Source organism: Panthera uncia (assembly GCF_023721935.1).
Source record: "Panthera uncia isolate 11264 chromosome A3 unlocalized genomic scaffold, Puncia_PCG_1.0 HiC_scaffold_11, whole genome shotgun sequence".
Lineage (NCBI taxonomy): Eukaryota > Metazoa > Chordata > Mammalia > Carnivora > Felidae > Panthera > Panthera uncia.
The window spans coordinates 88,423,599-88,444,943 of NW_026057578.1; the positions used below are offsets into that span (position 1 = coordinate 88,423,599).

Here is a 21,345-nt window from a genome sequence, read left to right on the forward strand (position 1 = left end):
ATTCCTGTGTTGTCTCTCTCTCAAAACTGAATAAACATTAAAAAATTTTTTTAATAAAGTTTTAAAATGTGAGTCTACTTTCTTCATTTCCTTTTTTTAACGTTTATTCAGTTTTGAGAGAGAGAGCAAGAGAGAGAGCGCAAGTGAGCACGAGCTGGGGAGGGGTAGAGAGAGAGGGGAACAGAGGATCTGAAGCAAGTTCCACGCTGATAGCAGAGCCCAATGTGGGGCTCGAACTCATGGATCATGAGACCATGACCTGAACCGAAGTCGGACACTAGACCAACTGAGCCACCCAGACACCCCTACTTTCTTAATCTCTAAATTCATTGTTATTTTGATGATTCTGGACCTTGCAGTCTCTGAGTCATCTTTACAATTAGTTTTCACTGTGCAGGACTGCATTAAAGGAGGCAGAATTTAGACCAATTGAAGGACATATTCTCATAGTTACTTTTTTTTTTTTTTTTAACGTTTATTTACTTGAGAGACAGAGCATGAACGGGGTAGGGTCAGAGAGAGAGGGAGACACAGAATCGGAAGCAGGCTCTAGGCTCTGAGCCATCAGCCCAGAGCCCGACGTGGGGCTTGATCTCACGGACCGCAAGATCATGACCTGAGCTGAAGTCGGACGCCCAACCGACTGAGCCACCCAGGCGCCCCCTCATAGTTACTTTTTAAACAAATCTGCAATATCAACATTTCTCTGTAACCTGTCTCCTTCTCCAAAAGTGGAGTATAGACACTTTTTATTTAATTGATGATCATCGTTACCAGAGTTAAAAATATATATATAAACAGACTTAAGAAGTATTTTAATTAATTCATGATATTCATGGGCTACAAAGAGAACCTATGAGTGTTTAAGATATGAACCTAACTATTTGAGTTGATGTCAGAGAGGGTGACTATCACCTGTCCCAAATCATTTTTCCCCCAATCATTCACTTATTTTTTCAGGAAACATTTATTGAGGATCTTCTATGTGCCAGGCAGAATGATACATGGTGATATAAAGATGCATTAGACACAGTCTTATCCTCAGGTACCTTACAGTCCACTTGGGACCTGGCCATTAAAAACAAATCTCAGAAATATTAAACCACCCATGTGCAAAAATTTTCAAAAATATTAACAAGACTAGCTAACTTTTACTGAACATTTATTATACATTAAGTAATTAACACACATGATCTCATTTAATCCCCAGAACTACTGCATAGGGCAGGATTAATAACTAAGGCTTAGACACTAAGTACCTTGCCCAAAGTTGCATAGCTAGTGAGTGACAGAACTGTAATTAAGACTCAGGCAACCTTATTCCAGAGCATTCATCCTTTTGAGAATAAGAGAAGTTGCTTTTGCTAATCCCTCCATAAGGACACCAAGATGAGATAAACATCAATGGAATAAAAAGAATTAATTATGAGGAAAGTAGAGGCACACTGGGAAGATTTCAAACTATGAACCGTACATACACTTAACCCATGAAGAGGAATTACAAGTAATTTATGGAATGATGTATTATTTATAAGCAAATAGGAAGTTACTGGAAGAATCATCAGCAGTGACACAAAGCAGAAAGCATCTTTCCTAAATGTAAAAGCTCTTCTATACAGCTCTGCTCCCTAACTATTCTAAATAAAGGCACCATGTAGAGAGTACTCTGAGCTCTGTGCCACTAGAGATACAGTAAATTCTTTCTGGATACAGTCACTGAAGAGAGAAGAGGACATAGTCCATGCCTGATATCCATGGCCAAAGAGAAAGAAAAAGAGCTTCTCTCTCAGATTCAGCTTGAAAACCTACTAGGGAGGACTCTGGTGGCCTAAGGAACTATGATGGCCTGACTTGGGTCATGGTCCTCTCTGAGACCAGGAAGGTAGAGGTGTTACTAGAGAATGGGGATTCAGCGGATGCTCAGCAGACCAAGAACCATCTCCACAGGTATCACTGTCATCAATTCATTCAACAAATACCTCCTATAATCTAGGATATGTTACACACCGGGACATAGAAATGAGTAAGACAAATTCCTAATCCCAGGGCAATTATAGTTTAATGCAAAAAGAAAAGATATGAGGTAGTTTACAGATTAGATGAGAAAACACAATTATCACACAGTAAAACAATGGTGAACAATTCTCCTTGGCATATAATTAAGAGCTAAATCATTTGGTACAGACCACAAATGATGTCACTGGTCCAAGGAGAGAAAAATCCATATAGTAATCAGTAGCATGAAGTAGGACTTAAGGGAGGGGGAGGATTTGGCTGGAAGAGATTAAGGGAGGGAACTCAGGAGAGAAGAGGGAATTCAAAGGAAAAGACTACTATAAGTGGAGAGATGGAGAGGGAAACACATTCAGTGAGGAGACTGGCTTGAGAAAAGCAGAGCGTGCCAAGTAGGTGAGAGTTCGTAAACCACACAGCTAAGGCTGGTACCCTCCCTCCTGGACCAGAACAATGTCAATGGCCTCATGATGCTGGAAGGATCCACATGTGTCAGGATTTGAGGGGAAACACACCCTTAGTTACTAACTCTTTGACCTAATTAGCGGGTTATCCAAGTGTGACCAGGAAGAGATCAATGGTGTCAAAACAGTGGGCTCCTCCCATGTGCACAACCTTGGAGAAGGCCAAGGGCCAGAAAGGGCCGCTGACGGGTGAACAATAACTTGCGTATTGGTTAAATTAAAACTGGTTAAGAACCTCTTAAACTCCATAATTTGGGAATCTCTACTTGACTTTCTGATTAAAATTTTTTCATAAATTTCTGTTGTCTTAGAATGAAATCTAAATGTCTTCAAATGGCATATATGGCTTTTCTTGATCTAATCCTTGCCTACCTTTACAGACTCACTCTTGCCTCTGCCTGACAGGCTCTAGTCATAGGGAACCATGGGCACTTCCCTGAAAATTGATTTACCTTGCTTTCTCATGCCCCCAGGTCTCCTTTTTGAGTGCCCTTTTCCTTCTTCCTCTGCATGACTAATTTCTACATGTCCTTTAACACTCAGTTTGAATATTTTCTGTTCTGGGAAGTTTAGAATTATTAGTGATTTATGTAGGATTTATTGGCAGGGGCCTGGGCACCAGAGGTTGCTGGGTCAGCTGGCAGGCTGGGGACACCAGGATTGGGAAGCTGGCAACTAAGAACTCTATCATGGGGAGGTGGGAAGGATGTAGGAGGCAGGGTGTGTGTGAGCTGAGACTCTAATCCCCTGGCACATCCTCCATTGTTCTATCAAACTTAACTTATAAAATATAAATCCAAAGATAAAATTATGAAGACATTCAAGAGAGCAACCAAAGAGCATTAAATCCTAAGCATAGGGTCTTTCTGAATGCACGGCCCTGTGTGACTGTGTGCTCATAAACCTATGAAGCCAGCCCTGTGTATAAATCTGTTCATTCAGCATTGGTTATAATAGCAAAGTGTAACAAACCAAATTGTTTGTTAATAAGTGATTAAACAAACAAACTATGGTCCAACCACACAAAAAAAATCATGCAGCAGTAAAAAATAAGACAGATCTACAGATACTAACACAGATAGCTGTCCAACACACAAAGAAGGTTATAGAATATTACATATAGCGTGATCCCATTAGAATAGTAAATACATACTTAATATATATTTAGTATGTATAGGTCTATATATACACCTGGAAACACTTGTCTGAACTGTAGTGAAGTCTGTTGGTTTCTTTTCATTGAAGAACAAAAAGACCATGGAAAATAATCTTCCTGACTACTTATTAAAATTCTTTTTACCTTTTCCTTTCATTCTTACCATCGCTGCTAGGCTCTTCAACAGGGGATACTGAGTCCATACACTCTAGGACTCCCTCTGTGATCTCAACCACCTGAAGTCTCCTGACCCTTACTAGGTCTGTATCTTTCAATCCTTCCTCCAATTGTTTGACCACCTCTTTTCCAGGCTGAGAAGTCAGAACAGTAATCTGGAAATAAATTCAAGAATCAATGTATCTACTTTCCCTGATGTACAGACTGAAGGATATAATAGATCACATACGAAGGATAAACACAGCAGAAAACTTTGGCAGTGGCTATTGTCTTTAAGACAAAGAAGAGGGTTTCATGGCAACTTAAGAATCAAATTTCATTTACCAGATTGTGGTGGGAGAGATCTGGTGGGACAAATCCTCACAGGACCCTTCCAAACAGGTGGGACCTACCCCAGAAAGTGACCAGTGAGAAGTCATCCCTGTTTTAGTTTTTTAAAATTGCTTGAAGCACTGGCAGCGTCTCTCATGCTAAAAATGCTTTAATGTTATAAGGTAACAAAGGAAAGAAAATCCTTAAATTCCAATCACTAAGTGTGTATTAAATATCAGAGAGTCTCAATGCTTCTTTCTCATGGTGGTGCTTCCACACAGACTTCTCTCCTTGTTCAACCTGGATACAGGTAAACTGTTTCTTTTGCTCTCAACTCTAAAATGCACTTACTCTAGATCAGTATAGCTAACCTGAAGGAATATTGAGGTGCTTGTGTATAATCTGAATATTTTATTCCACCTGAATGAATATACTATATGTTTTCATTAGCAGTTTTGTCTTGAATTTTAAAATCTGGAAGGCAAATATTAAATATATACAATTCTCTTTTGTACTTGGACTTTTTTTTTTGGTGCTTAGACATTTTTAATTAAAGAAGAAGAGTGCAGATAAAAGCAGCTATTTTTTAAACTCAGCTGTTTGATGCTTGCTGTTTTTGGAGACTGAATGTGTTTTTAACTAACAGCACTCACCCACCCAGTGGAGTATTGAGGCATGACTTACTTATATATTTTTAAGATTATCTTAGTCTGCACTATAATTTTAGCAGTCTTTAAATTTGCACATTTGCTAAGTCTAAGAAAATTTATTCAATTAGATGCCAAGATTTGACTAACAACAACTGTAAATTCTTTTTTTTTTTTTTTTTTTTAAGTAGGCTTCACACCTAGCACAGAGCCCAATGCAGAGCTTGAACTCATGACCCTGGGATCAAGAACTGAGCTGAGAAGAAGAGATGGACACTTAACCCACTGAGCCACCCAAGCATCCCATCAATTATAAATTCTTTTTTTTAATTTTAATTTTTATTAAAAAAAAAATTTTTTTTTTTAACGTTTATTTATTTTTGAGACTGAGAGAGAGCATGAACGGGGGAGGGTCAGAGAGAGGGAGACACAGAATCTGAAACAGGCTCCAGGCTCTGAGCTGTCAGCACAGAGCCCGACGTAGGGCTCGAACTCACGGACCGCGAGATCATGACCTGAGCCGAAGTCGGCCGCTTAACCGACTGAGCCACCCAGGCGCCCCAATTATAAATTCTTAAGGATGCCCAGTAAATATAAATATAGACACTGATCTAGCCAGTTTAGCAATTGCTTCGTAAGTTCCAAAAATCCAGAGGCAGACGGCATATTCAGATTTTATTTTGATTTCAGTTTTCATTATAATTCATGTGAGTCCATATTTTTAGCGTCCCTCTCTATGCCTAGCTCTGTATTAAGAATTGCACGGGCTAGAGGAAAAATGGAACATATCTCTGCCTGCAGGGAGATGAAAATCTAGCCTTGAAAATTACCTTCAAAGTGTATGAAACAGAGAAAAATATAAGGATGACAAATAATGAAGCATCCAGAGGGACTGAAGTGGGCTTAGAGTCCTAAGGCCAGGATCTCTTACCTCCAGGGAAGTGTAGCTCAGAGCTGCACCTGTGGCCACGTGTCTGGTGTACTGTTTGAACTGCTGGAGCCCATCCTCTACTGCCAGCTGCAGAGAAGTGCTGTGTGGTCTGAAACAGCCTTCTTTCTGCAACGTGCGGAGTTCTGAGATGCAGGCCTGCAGCCTAGCAAAGTTCCCTTTCACTTGCTGCAGAGAAAAATGAATGAAAGATGCACATCTTTAGTGGCCCAGGTTCCAGATTAATTGGCAGTCTAACTTAATTACTAATTACTCCTCAGGGGTCTCTTCCCTTCCTGAAATCTGCTTATTTGACCAATATCTACTCAGTGCCTACTACGTTCCAGGCACTGCACTAAAATCTTCCATACACCAGAGAAAAGAAGATTTGTAGCCAAAGGGCTTTGATTACATGGAGTTACCAGAAACAGGAAAGGAAGTGTTGGAACTCATTCACTCACCCAAAGGAAAGTTTAGTTGTGACTGCTGAGTTTAACTTTGGGGTGGTCTGCAAACTAGAGGCCTAGCAGGGTCACTCTCAAACATTATCTTCATTTCTAGGCACTGGGAGCTTCTCTACTTCCCAGAAATGAGGATTCTGATGTGGTTGATCATTTCAGAACTGATAAGGTCCTACCCAGTCTGCTCCTCAGGATCACTTCAGTAAAGAAGAGGTGCTTGGCTCAGTCTGCAGTCAGCTCAAGGAGCCAACAGGTAAACCTCTTGGTTCTCCTCACCCCCCTTTATAAAAAGTTGCTATCAACTTTTTATATATATATAACATATATAATACATAATATAATATATATAATATACAATATTAATATAATTATATATTTATAATTATATAAAATATAGAATATAATTATATATATTATACATTTATAATATATAATTAATATATTAATATATATATTATATTATTATATTATATATAATTATATAATTATATATATTAATATATTAATATATATAATATATAATATAATATATATAATCTGTTACCTTTCCTAAGGATGTATATACATTTTGAATAAATGTGGAATGAAAATTTGTAACATTATTTGAATTCCAAGCATCAATAGCAGGTGGGGGTTGGGTGCAGAAAAATGATTACTTGGGATAAGGAAACCTTCCTGACAAAGAGCAGAACTGAGCAATATTTGCAAAATGCACATAAAATATATAAGCATGAGCTGCAATAGTGTCAGGGTACAAAGACTGCTTAAGTCAACCCCTCCCTCACTCAATTCCACAGCTGCTTACTTTGTGAATATGCTCCTCTCCCTGAGTTTCTGGGAAAAACACAAGAAACAGGATGAAATGGTTACACAAAAAGAGCTTGCAATTTAGATGGGAAGATAAGAAACCTAGTCAAGAAAGCAATGAGAACAAATGAGACCATAGGTATAGACCAGAGGCCTTCAAGAATTTCTTTTCACGTACCCCCTAAAAGAATCTGATGAATGATTCGTTAATTCATTCATTCATTCCAAGTTTTTACTTAAATTCCAGTTAGTTAACATATAGTGTAATATTAGTTTCAAGAGTAGAACTTAATGATTCATAACTTACATATAACACCCATACTCATCACAAATACCCTCCTTAATCCCCTTCACCTGTTTAACTCCCCCAACCCCTGCCCACCTCCCGTCCAGCAAGCCTCAGTTTGTTCTCTATGGTTAAAACTGTTTTATGGTTTGCCTCTCTCTCTTTTTCCCCCACTATGTTCATCTGTTTCGTTTCTTATTTTCCACATATAGGTGAAATCATAGTATTTGTCTTTCTCTGACTGACTTAATTTCACTTAGCATAATAGTCTCTAGCTCCATCCACACTGTTGAAAGTGGCAAGATCTCATCCTTTTTGATGGCTGAGTAATATTCCATTATATATTATATTATATTATATTATATTATATTATATTATATTATATATATACACATACACCACAAATTCTCTCTGCATTCATCAGTCGATGGACATTTGGGCTCTTTCCGTAGTTTGGCTATTATTGATAATGCTGCTATAAATGTCAGGGTGCATGCTCCCCTTTGAATCTGCATTTTTGTATCCTTGGGTAAATACCTAGTAGTGCAATTGCTGGATTGTAGTTCTATTTTTAACTTGTTGAGGAGGCTCCATAGTGTTTTCCAGAATGGATGCACCAGTTTGCATACCACCAACAGTGTAAGAGGGTTTCCCTTTCTCTGCATCCTCACCAACACTTGTTGTTTCCTGTGTCATTCATTTTAGCTATTCTCATTGGTGTGAGGTGATATATCATTGTAGTTTTGATTTGTATTTCCATGATGATGAGTGATGTTGAGCATTTTTTCATGTTCTGTAAGCCACCTGCATGTCTTCTTTGGAAAAATGTTTATTCATGTCTTCTGCCCATTGCTTAATTTTCTGCCCACTGTTTTTTGGGCGTTGAATTTGTTAATAAGTTCATTATATATTTTGGATACTAAGCCTTTATCAGATATGCAATTTGCAAATATCTTCTCCCACTCCAAAGGCTACCTTTTAGTTTTGTTGATTGTTTCCTTCACTGTGCAGAAGCTTTTTATTTTGATGACATCCCAGTAGTTTAGTTTTTCTTTTGTTTCCCTTGTTTCAGGAGACACATACAGTAAGAAATTGTTACAGCCAATGTCAAAGAGGTTACTGCCTGTGTTCTCCTCCAGGATTTTGATGGTTTCCCGTCTCACATTTAGGTCTTTCATCCATTTGAATTTATTTTTGTGTATGGTATAAGAGAGTGGTCCAGTTTCATTCTTTTGCATGTTGCTGGCCAGTTTTCCCAACACCATTTGTTGAAGAGACTATCTTTTTTCCATTGGATATTCTTTCCAACTTTGTCAAAGATTAATTGTCCACATAGTTGTGGGTTCATTTCTGAGTTTTCTATTCTGTTTCATTGATCCATGTGTTTGTTTTTGTGCCAGTACCATACACTGTCTTGATCACTACAAGTTTATAATATAACTGGAAGTCTGGACTTGTAATGCCTCCAGTTTTCTTCTCTTTTTAAAGATTACTTTGGCTATTTGGGATCTTTTGTGGTTCCATACACATTTTAAGACTGTTTCTTCTAGCTCCATGAAAACTACTGGTGGTATTTTGATAGGGATTGCATTAAATATGTAGATTGCTTTAGGTAATATAGGCATTTTAAAATTTGTTTTTCCAATCCATGCGCATGGAATGTCTTTCCATTGTTTTGTGTCATCTTCAATTTCTTTCAACCATGTTTTATAGTTTTCAGAGTACAGATCTATTTATCTCTTTGGTTAGATTTATTCCTAGGTATCTTATGGTTTTTGGTGTAATTGGGATTGAGTGCACTTGGTTTCAATCAAATGGGATTGATTCCTTGATTTCTCCTTCTGTTGCTTCATTATTTGTATTGAAATGCAATAGATTTTGGTATGCTGAAATTGATATGTTTGATTTTGGTATGTTGTGTCCTGCAACTTTACGAAATTTGTGTATCAGTTCTAGCAGTTTTTTGGTGAGTATTTTGGGTTTTCTATATAAAGTATTATGTCATCTGCAAATAGTGAAAGTTTGATTTATTCCTTGTCAATTTGTATACCTTTTATTTCTTTTTGTTGTCTAAATGCTGAAGCTAGAACTTTCAGAACTATGTTAAATAACAGTGGTGAGAGTGGACATCCCTGTCTTGCTCCTGACCACAAATGAAAAGATCTGTTTTTCCCCATTGAGATTATTAGCTGTGGGCTTTTCATATATGGCCTTTATTATGTTGAGATTTGTTCCCTCTAATCTTACTTTGTTGAGGGTTTTCATCATGGATGGATGTTGTGCTTTGTCAAATGCTTTTTCTGAATCAACTGAAAGGATCATATGATTTTTATCCTTTCTTTTATTAATATGGTGCATCATGTTGATTGATTTACAAATACTGAACCACCCTTGTAGCCCAAGAATAAATCCCACTTGGTCATGGTGAATGATTCTTTAATGTACTGCTGGATTCAATTTGCTAGTTTTTTATTGAGAATTTTTGCATCAATGTTCATGAGGGATACTGGCCTGTAGTTCTCTTTAAAAAATTTTGTTTTTTGGGGGCACCTGGGTGGCTCAGTCAGTTAAGCATCTGACTTTGGCTCAGGTCATGATCTCGTGGTCCCTAAGTTTAAGCCCGTGTCGGGCTCTGTGCTGACAGCTTGGAGCCTGGAACCTGCTTCAGATTCTGTATCTCCCTCTCTCTCTACCTCTCCCCTGTTCATGCTCTCTCTGTCTCTTGAAAATAAATAAACACTTAAAAAAATTTTTTAAGTGTTTATTTTTGAGAGAGAGAGCGAGAGAGCGCATACACATGCAAGGCGAGGGACAGAGAGAGGGAGAGAGATAACCCCTAAGCAGACTCCTTCCTGTCAGCATAGAGCCCAGTGTGGGGCTCAAACTCAGGAACCATGAGATCATGACCTGAGCCAAAATCAAGACTCAGATGCTTAACTGATTGAGCCACCCAGGCACCCCCAATTTTTTTAAAGTATATTTATTTATCTTTGAGAGAGAGAGAGAGAGAGAGAGAGAGAGAGCGCGCGCAGGGGAGGGGCAGAGAGAGAGAGGGAGAGAAAGAATCCCAAGCAGCCTCTGTGGCCATGAGCGCAGAGCCGGAGGCAGTGCTCAAATCCACAAACCATGAGATTATGACCTAAACCGAAACCAAGAGTCAGGTGCTTAACGGACTGAGTCATCCAGGCACTCCTGCATTTTTATTTTGAAAACTGAAACAAAAAGCTTGTTTCCTGTAATTAAAATTTTTTTTACTAGGATGACCTCCTGATAGTTCTGCAAGGGGATACAATAATCTTTAGGGAAGGGAAATGATCTTCCAAAAAGTTCTGAAAATATTGCCTATTTTGTATTGGAAAATTCTGCCAAATGCAATGGTTTTGGAAATATTGGAAATTAAGCCGTTCTTTCTTACATTAACCAAATAATAGGGCCACTTACTGCTTGAGAACTCTCCTGGTTGATAACTTGCTGTAGCAGGAGGCCATGCACCCAATTTATCTAAAAGACAACATCATTTAGAAACAAGCTAAACAGAAAGTAGGCTAAAACATAACTATGCATTATATCTATATCCCTTGAAAATGGAATCTGATCTCTCAGGAACTCACTTTGATTCTGGAAGTGATTTTAAAATGCAGGCTTTGCAGAAACATTAATTGTCTAGAATGTGAAGAGCTCATATAGCTTGGTTGAGAAACAGTTTCTGTACATCAAATGTTGATAATAGACTGATGAATTCTACAGAAAGTCTCATATTCTTAGCTCTTTTTCCTCATGAATTGCCTAGGCAACATTCTATACAGCAACAGTGTAAATTGTTTTGACTTGAGTTCCAAATCCAAAAGATTAGGTCAGGGACCTATAGGGAGCTGTTAGATAAAGAGGGAGAAAATAGGTGGTAGGAAGATGAGGCCTGGTGCCTCTGAGCAAATTACCTGCAGTCTGTAATGTGAGCAGTCAAATATCACACCTCCTCCTCCCCCTTCCTTGGATGGAAACTTTGGGATTACCATTGTGGAAGATTTAAATGTGCTTTAGGAAGTTGCTGAGTTGAAATGTGGTCCAGAGAATCAGGTACTGAAGTTACCTACAATATTGTTTGGAGTTATTATCTATTACATCACAAACTCAAGTTCTCTGTCTTATATGTCTGGGTGGTTTCAAGGTGCAGAGTGGAGACCCTGATTCAGTTAGACGGGCTTTGCACAGAGAGGTGGACGCTGGGATAAATGGGTAAGGACTGATGGATCCTCACTGCATTTCTTTCAGCTTTGTGTAGACTAGTGGTACAAATGTGCCTAGAGGATGTTCTTTTTCTAGATCTAGTACCAGTGTGTTCTCCTTGCTCTAGGCAGTTTAGGATAACTCAGACTGATGTCTCATTGGAAATCAGATGAAAAAATTAGAATATACTTTAAGTCAGTGATTTTCAAAAATCTTTTTATCAAGTACAACTTTTTATTAAAAATTTACATAGAATCTCTATGCATACATTGCATTTTATCAGCACAAAGATATTTTTAATATCTTAATTTAAAATTTTCTGTATATAATACATGCACCTGGTTCAAAATTTAAGGGTTATAAAATGATATGTGGAAAAAAAATTACCTTTCCACTCTTACCCTTCAGCTAACCAGTGGTTTCCTGGAGGTAATCAACATTGCTACCTTGTTGGGTATCTTCCCAGAGATTTTTTCTTTACATGAAAGAAAATATAAAGGATAATTTTCTTCTTACCAAAATAAAAGAAACTATGATAGTCTTTTGTATCTTGATTTTGTTACATAGTATACTTGGACAATCATTTCATTCAATAGATAAAAAGTGTCTTAATTTTTATAGCTACAGAGTGTTCCATTAATGAATGGAACATAATTTTATTTAACCAATTCCCTATTGACATTAGATCACTTTCAATCTTTTGCTACTGCAAACAGTGCTGAAATGATAATACTTAAATCATTTTTTCACATGTGAAAATATATCTGTAGGATAAGTTCCTAAAGCAGACTTGCTAGGTTAAAGGGTATGATACTGTCATCAAATTGCCCACCATAGAAACTGTGTTAATTTATACACCCATAAATGGCATGTAAGTGTGCCTGTTTCTTTAAAACCTCATGAATAGTAAGTTATTAACTTAAAAAATATCTCTGGAAATCATACAGGTGAAAAATAATAGCATCTCAATGTACTTTTAACTTTTCCTTTTGTTAAGTGACATTGGACATATTTTGATATGTTGAAGGGCCATCTACATTTCCTTTTCTGAAAACCATCACATATATCATTTCTCATTTTCTATTGATTATTGATTCTATTACCTTATTGATTATGTAGTACTGTTTGTTTATTAATCTTTTATTTTTGGAATTTGGGGTTTTGTGTTATTTTTAGAAAAGCCTTTCTTCCTCTGATATTTTCCCCCTTGCTCTGTGAGCTAATTATCAACACGTTGCCTCCCAGATCCAATTCACCCTTCAATACACCTCTGCAATAATGGACAGAATCCCTTTAAACATTTCTCCTTACATGGACCATGATGTTAAACATTTGAGTAGAGAGCACTGGAAGAACACTGCAGGAGGAAGACACTTTCCTGCTGAAAGTGATGGGGTGTGAGTACATCTGATAGTGCTCCACACATGGGCCGGAACTTGCAGAACCCTGATGTTACAGACTGAATGTTACATTCCCTTAAAATTCATATATTCAAGCCCTAATTCCCAATGTGGTGGCATTTAAAAGTGAGGCTTTTAGGAGGTAATTAGCTTTAGATGAGGTCATGAGGATGCAGTCTCCATGATGGGATTAGTGCCCTTATAAGAAGAGGAAGGACACCAGAGCTCTCTCTCTTCACATGCATGCACTGAGGAAAGGCTATCTGATCACACAGCAAGTATCTACTGTTTGTAAGGCAGAAGAGGGCTCTCACCAGAACCTGGCCATGTTAGCACCCTGATTTTGGACTTCTAGCCTCCCAGATTTTGAGAAAATAAATGTGTACTGTTTAAGCCATCTAGTCTACAGTATTTTGTTATGACAGCCTGAGCTAAGACACTGACAACCACCTAGCCGTGGCTTGGTGATCACCTTTCAGCCGTCCTCTTGGCATGGAGCCATGCTTCAGGCCTCCTGCCTGCACTAATGCCCCACTCCATCTTTCACCTCAGAGATCTGTCTCCTGTGACCCTCCCAGTGATGCTGCTCTTTCCACACGGACACTGTCTGCTCTAGGCATCCTGTCATCTCCACTCTGCACACTGTGCACCAGTCATTGATTATAGTTCACCTACACATGGAGGATTGCAGTAACCATGGACCAGCTCTGGCTTGGGAAAACCAGTGAACTTCTCTGCATCAAGTGAGCTGCAGCTATACTCACTCCAACTGGATCCGAATTCCAGCCTTGGGAAAGGAGTCCACTTTTCAAGTTTATCCTTTCTTGAGATCACTCTCTCAGGTCTAAGATACCATAAAAAGTTCTCTTGCATCTTACTGTATAATTTTTTGTTCTATATAAGCCTTTATTGTCCTAATTAGAAATGTTTGTATTTGTTTTAGTTTTTATAACTACATGTTTATATAATTCCCTTATTTCTTTAGTACTATCCATTAATGAACAATGACAAAAATCTTCATTATAAACAATGACAAAATTTATATATTTCCTTTTCTTACTCTTCCCTTCCCTCTCCTGTAGCACTCAATTATAGTTTATTTTATTATCTTTACTGGAGTTTACTTTTATACTGTTTGATGTAATATATCCCTATTATTTGCCACTTTTAAATAATTTCATTTGAATGTCAGCTATAAAGAATGAGGAAATAAATGCGATAGCCAAATTAGACCCTATTTGTCCTAAAATTCCACTGTAGATCACACATGATTTAAATAATTCCTTTGTTCTAATGAAAAAATAAAAAGAATTGGTAAGATACTCACTGTAAGGGAATTTTTCTGAAATTCTGCTTTAAGAGGAGATTAATCATTTTGGTCAGATTATTTATATTAAGGGCACAATGGGTATAAAAGGAATTCTAATATTTTAATTATGATTCCTCTGTCATTATTCCTTATAAAAGGTTCAGGGTTATTTGATTATACTCAGAAATTAAATATGAGGAGTATATTGAGGTATTCATCTTGGGCAAGATTTCCTACCTCTTTCACCATTATATTTTGAGCTAACTTTGCAGATAGAAAATATTAGATACTTATATAGGTTAGAGACAGAGGATTTAAGGTAACATTTTTCCTTAAACAAAGACCGGATTGTTTTATACATAAGGTAATGATGTTATTCCAGTAATTTTCTTGACCTTTTATCCAGGGTTGAATTTACTGCTTTTTTTGGCAGGGTTTTTGCCTTGCAATTTTTCTGAGTTACCAGTCAGGGGTTTTTAGAATAGAAAGGTCTGCCTTTCTTAATGGAGTGATGAAAGGATCATGGGATTTATCTAGGGCTAAATGTACTGAGGAGTGCCTGAGGCATATAACATAGTCACTTGAGAAAGGGAAAAAGAATCCTTTAACCTTTGGGACATGAGCTCATCTCCCAAAAAGCCTCCTATGCTGGATATATTTCATTTGCCCTTCTAGATCACTCTCTACTTTTATCTACCCCTGTTGCTGGACAGAAGTTGGATAAAGCCAAAAGTGATCACAGGAAAGACATGCACAAGGAAAATGGCACAACAGAGCAACATACATGCCACATGGCTGTGACATCATTATCATTCTCACTGTGTCCCCAGTGTGCTAGGAGGAATATCATTACTGGATTATAGAGAATTATACATTTTGTTTATCCATTCATTAGTTAACAGACATTCTGTTTCCAATTTGGGGCTATTAGGAATAATGCTGCCATGAACATTCATGTAAATGTATTTGTGTGGACATATTTTCATTTCTGTTGGGTAGATTCTAAGGTGGAACTGTTGGGTTATATAGAAGGTGTATATCTAAATTTTTTAAGACATTGACAAACTATATTTTCTAAAGTGGTTGTTATCATTTTACCTTCCTGTCAGCAATGAATGAGGGTTGTAGTTTCTCTCCATTCTCACCAACACTTGGTATTGCCTGTCAGTATTGCCTGTCTTTTTAAGGATAGACATTCTAGTGAGGATAAAATGATCTTTGTTTCTCTTTAGCTTTTTGTTTTGAAATAATTATAGATCCACAGAAAGTTGCAAAATTGTACAGAGAGGTCCTGTGTACCCTTCCCCCAGTTTCTTCCAGTGGTTACATTTTATATAACTATAGCACAATTTTAAAACCAAGAAACTGACCTTGGTATAATGTTTGAATTGAGTTTTATACCACATTATCACACCTGTAGATTCACATCTTGCTAGAGGTTTGTCAAAGTTCTTGATCATTTTGAAGAATCAGCTGTTTATTTCACCAATTTTCTGTTTTCAATTTCATTCATTTATGTTCTTTACTACTTCCTACCTTCAGCTTGCTTTGGGTTTATTTTGCTACTCCTTTTCTAAGTTTCCTGAGATGGGATCTTATGTTACTGATTTGAAATTTTTCCTTTTCTAATGTAAGCATTTAATGCTATAAATGTCCCTCTCAGCACTGCTTTAGCTGGATTTCACAAATTTTGATGTGTATTTAAATTTTCATGCAATTCAATGTATTTTAAAATTTTCCTTTGACATTCCTTCTTTGATCCATGAGTTATCTAGAAATGTGTTGATCAGTTTCCAAGTGTTTGGAGATTTTACTGGTTTCTGTTTTTCTTTGTTTTGTTCATTTATTTTTGAGAGAGAGAGAGAGGCAGAGAGAGAAGGAGGCAGAGAATCCCAAGTAGGCTCCAGGCTGTCAGCACAGAGCTCTATGTGTGGGGCTTGAACTCACAAACCATGAGAACATGGCCTGAGCTGAAATCAAGAGTCAAATGCTTAACCGACCGAGCAACCCAGGTGCCCCTGGAGATTTTACTGTTAAGTTTTTGCTATTAATTAATTAATTCATGAGAGAGAGAGAGAGAGAGAGAGCGCATGAGTGAGGGAGAGGGGCAGAGGAACAGAGAGAGAGAATCTTAAGCAGCTTCCATGCTCAGCACAGAGCTTGAGGTGGAGCTGGGTCCCATGACAATGGGGTCATGACCTGAGCATAAATCAGTCAGACACTCAACCCACTGAACCTCCCAGGCACTCCATGTTTCTGTCTAGTTTGATTTTGTCCTGGGCAGTGAACAAACTGTGTATGACTTCAATTCTTTCAAATTTGTTGAAGTTTCTTTTATGGCCAAGGATATGGTCTATTTTGATCAAGTGTTCTGTGGGTGCTTGAAAAGAATGTGTATTCCGGTATTGTTGAGTGGAGTAGTCTATAAATGTTGATTAGATCCTATTGGTTAATATTTTTCTACATCCTCATTGACTTTCTTTCTAGTTGTTCCATCAATTGTCAAGAGAAGGACATTCAAAGTCTCCAACTATCATTGTGGATTTGTCTATTTCTTATTTCAGTTCTATCAGTTTTTGTTTCATGTATTTTATAGCTCAATTGCTTAGTGTGTACACACGTGATATTGCTATGTCTTCTTCTTGGTTTGACTCTTTTATCATCATTTAATATTCCTTTCTATACCTGATATTCTTTGGTAAAGTCTACTTTATTTGATATATTAATACAGCCATTTCTGCTTTGCTCTGATTAATGTATCAGGGTATATCTTTTTTCATCCTTATACTTTCCACCTACTTAAAAAAAAATTTTTTTTTTCATGTTTGCTGTTGAGAGAAAGAGAAAGAGAAAGAGAGAGAGAGAGTAGAGAGAGAGGGAGACATAGAATCTGAAGCAGGCTCCAGGCTCTGAGATGTCAGCACAGAGCCTGATGTGGGGCTCGAACCCATGGACCGCGATATCATGACATGAGCTTAAGTCAGGCGCTCCACCGACTGAGCCACCCAGGTTCCACAACTTTCCACCTACTTTTATTATAATTGATGTGACTTTGTTATAAATAGGATATATAGTTGGGTCATTTTTCCCCCACTCTGCAAATCTATTTCTTTTAATTGATATATTTAGACTATTTTCATTTAATGTAATTATTGGTATGTTTTAGCCTGCCAATTTTTTGATTTCTTTGTTTCCTCAGTTTTTGTTTCTCTGTTTTATCTATCTTACTGTGGGTTACTTAAATTTTTTAAACATTTTTTTATATTCCCATTTTGATTTATCTTTAGTGCTTGAGTGTTTTTGCATAGATTTTTAAGTGGTTTCTCTGAAGTACTACATTATATACATTCTTTATGTAGAAAGTCTCTTTACTTTCCCGTTTATAATGCAATTGTTTTAAGTATTTCCTCTATATACATTAACACCATATCAGACAATATTGTAAGTTTTTCTTTAACTGTCAAATATAATTTAGAAATCTCAACAGAAAGTCTATTGTATTTATCTGTATTTTATTCTTTCTGTTGTTCTTTCTTCCTTCTGGATATTCCAAGACTCTTTCTTTTATATTTTCTGTTTCAAGGACTTCCTTTAGGCATTCTGTTAAAATAGATCTGCTGATGACAAATTGTCTTAGCTTTCTTTCATCTGAGAATATCTATATTTCTGTTTCATTCCTTAAGGATATTTTCACTGGATACAGAGTTCTGGGTTAACAGTTCTTTTTCTTTTAGCATTTGAAAAATGTGACACTTCCTCTGGCCTCCTTGGTTTCTGATGAAAAAAACTACTGTTCCTTATTTTTTTCTTTATAAGTAAGATGTCAGTGCTCTTTGAAGAGTTTGCCTTTAGTTTTTATAAGTTTAAATTATGATGTATCTTAGAACAAATTTATTTGCATTTATCCTGTTCGGGGCTCACCAGCTTCTTGAATCTTTAGGTTTATAACTTTTGCCAAATTTAGGAAAATTTCGGTGATTATGTCTTTGAATATTTTTTTTCAGCTCCATCCTTCCCCTTTCCTCTTGAACTCTGATGGCACAAAGGTTAGATCTTTTGTTACAGTCTCACAAGTCCCTGAGGCTTTGTTCATTTTTTAAAGTCTATTTTCTGTTACTCAGATTGGGTAATTTCTATTTATCTTCATGCTCGTTGATTCTTTTCTCTGTCCTCTCCATTCTGTTGTTGAGACCATCCACTGAAGATTTTTGTTTTTTAAATTTCAGTTACTGTATTTTTCAGTTCTAAAATGTATATTTGGTTCTTCTTCTTTTTTTAAAAGTTTATTTATTTTTGGGGGGGAGAGGAGCAGAGAGAAAGGGACAGAGAGGGGCCTGGAGAGGTCCTAAGCAGGCTCTGCATTGTTAGCATGGAGCCTGATGCAGGGCTCAAAGTAACAAACTGTGAGATCATGACCTGAGCCAAAGTTAAGAGTTGGATGCTTAATGAACTGAGCCTCTGAGGTGCCCCTATTTGGTTCTTTATTCTTCTTTTTCTTTGGTGAGACTTTCTATTTTTCCATCTGTCCGAGTACGTTCATAACTGCTTGCTGAAGCATTTTTACGACGGCTGCTTCAAAGTCTTTTTCAGCTAATTCCAACATCTGTGTCATCTCAGTGTTGGTGTCTGTTGCATCCTCATTCAAGTTGAGATTTTCCTGGTTCTTGATATAATAAGTGACTTTTTATTGTATTCTGGACATTTTGGGTATTAGAGGACTCTAGATCTTATTTAAACTTTTGCTTTAGCAGCACCCCCACCCCCCACCCCAATACTGTGCTAATGAGGAGAGTGAGGTTTCCACATAATTATTGCCAGGTGGCTTCTGATTACAGCCCAGAAGGGAGGGTGCCTTGTTACTTCTGGGTGAGAGTGGAAGTTCTGGCTTTCTACATGGCTCCCATTGACACCCTGGAATGGGGAAGCTAAATTACCGTCAGATGGGCATATAAGTCCTTGCTTTTCACTAGGTCTTCAGTGACATCACGCTGCCTTGGAAGCTAAAAGGTACCTCATGTAGAGGCCAGTTTGGGGCAACAGTCTTGAGCAATGGAATGTAGATTAAGGCAAAGGGCCCACAGTGACCCCAACCCTCTGGCTGATTATAGACCAGCCCATCAGGCAACCCACCTCGAAATGTCCATAAGCTGTAACTGACCAATAGGCTACTGAGAACCAGGCACAGTTACCAAAAAGGGGAAAATTCCATAATCCCCATACCTCCTTACCTTCCCATTTAAAAATGTTTATTCATTTTTGAAAGAGAGAGAGACAGAGCACAAGCAGGGGTGGGGCAGAGAGGGGGACACAGAATCTGAAGCAGGCTCCAGGCTCTGAGCCGTCATCACAGAGCCCGACAGGGGCTCAAACTCACGAGCTGCAAGATCATGACCTAAGCCAAAGTTGGATGCTCAACCGACTGAGTCACCCAGGCGCTCCCTTACCTTCCCATTTTAAATACAGTCTCCACCCACTGCCTATTGCAGTCTTCCCTTTACTATCCCGCTTGCTGCTCCCTTGTGGTGTATTCAATAAACTTCTATCTCCTTTGTTCTGCCTCTGGTGAATCCTTTCACCAGATCGTCACGCCACATTTGGGGGCCCCCTTCTGATTGAGAGAGACACCACACCTCACTTCTGCTCCCACATGGCCTTCAGTCTACCTCCTCAGACACCACCTCAGTAGGGAGGGAAGAGATGTCCTATTTATGTTGGGTAGGAGGGTGGGAGTCCAGGCTCTAATGTGGTTTCCATAGACCCTAGGGGGAGGAAGTCTTATTCCCTCTAGGTAGGGATAAAACTCGTGGTTTTCCATTAGGCGTTCTCTGACTTTCCCAGCAGCAAGGCTACCTCAGGAAAGGGATGCACCAGAACCGCTTAAGTCTTTTATATCCCAGTGATTTATATAGGGGAGAAGGTGAAGATGTGCATTTCTTTGAGGAGGAGGAGGAGAGACAGTTGTCTGTGTATGAGAAAGCTTCATAAAAGCACTGCCCCTGGCCCAGCATTTGCCTTCTTAAATCTCAGGGGATTTTTCACTGGAGTCCTATGGGGAACTGCAGAGAAAATATTTTCATGTTTCTTCACAGTTAGGCTTTCTGAGCAAAGAAAGCTGGAACCCTGGTTAAAGAACAAGTCTTGGAAATTAAAGGGTGATTTACTAGCCAGAGACTTCTGAAGACATTTAGACCTGTTTCCCTGTGTTTACATTTCAAAGGGGGATAAAAGGGGTCAGTTGCTTACATTCCAAAGGACTGTAAATCCCAAGGTTTCTCTCCCTCTCTGGAGTGGAGGAGGGCAAGATGTGGTTTATTTACACTCTCAGATTAATAATTTTGGAGTTCCTCTTCTGTAGTATAAACTGTAGTTTCTCTCTCGATTGGATAGGGCCCCCCAAATGCGGGGTGGCAGTGGAGTGGAAGCCAGTGGTGCAGGAGGTGAAGGGATTCACCAGGGGCAGAAGTTTACTGCAAGGGAACAGCAGGCAAGACAGCAAAGGAGAGACTGCAATGAGGCAGTGGGTGGGGGCTGTATTTAAAAGGGGATGGTAAGGAGGTGTGAGGATATATGGAATTTTCCCTGTTTGGTAACTGTGCCTGGTTCTTTTTTTTTTTTATTTTAAAAATTAATTAATTTATTTTTGAGAGAAAGAGAGAGAGCACAAGTGGGGAAGGGGCAAAAAGAGAGGGAGACACAGAATATGAAGCAGGTTCCAGGCTCTGAGCTGTCAGAACAGAGCCCGACACGGTGCTCAAACCTGAGAACCTCATGACCTGAGCTGCAGTTGGATGCTTAACAGACTGAACCACCCAGGCACCCCATTAAAAAAATGTTTTAAAATTTATTTATTTTTTTTCCGGTTCTAAGTAGTCCATTGATCAGTTAAGACTTATGGACATTTTGAGGTGGGTTGCCTGATGGGCCTGTACACTGTATTCAGCCAGGTGGTTGTTGTGGGCTCTTCTGCCTTGATCAAATTTCCACTGCTCAAACCTATTGTCTAAAAGTGGCCTCTGCATAAACCCCTCATGTGCAGGATGACATCTGGCTCTCCCTGTGTTGCCTGTGGGGTACTGGGTGTGAGGAATGGGCACAGTTACTGCTTTAAGTCATAATAACTGTGATCTCTGTTCCAGAAACCTCATAGTTGTTTTCAGG

At 38.3% G+C, this 21,345-nt stretch overlaps 1 protein-coding gene across 1 annotated transcript in view; it reads right to left on the reverse strand.

The window, feature by feature from the left end:
- M1AP (meiosis 1 associated protein) overlaps positions 1 to 21,345 on the reverse strand; it is a 70,786-nt gene that overhangs the window by 43,311 nt on the left and 6,130 nt on the right. The window contains exons 3-4 of the mRNA XM_049651784.1: positions 5,701 to 5,886; positions 3,797 to 3,965 (exon numbers count right to left, since the gene is read on the reverse strand). Of these exons, the coding sequence (XP_049507741.1) occupies positions 3,797 to 3,965; positions 5,701 to 5,886 (355 nt within the window). The remainder of the gene's footprint in view (positions 1 to 3,796; positions 3,966 to 5,700; positions 5,887 to 21,345) is intronic.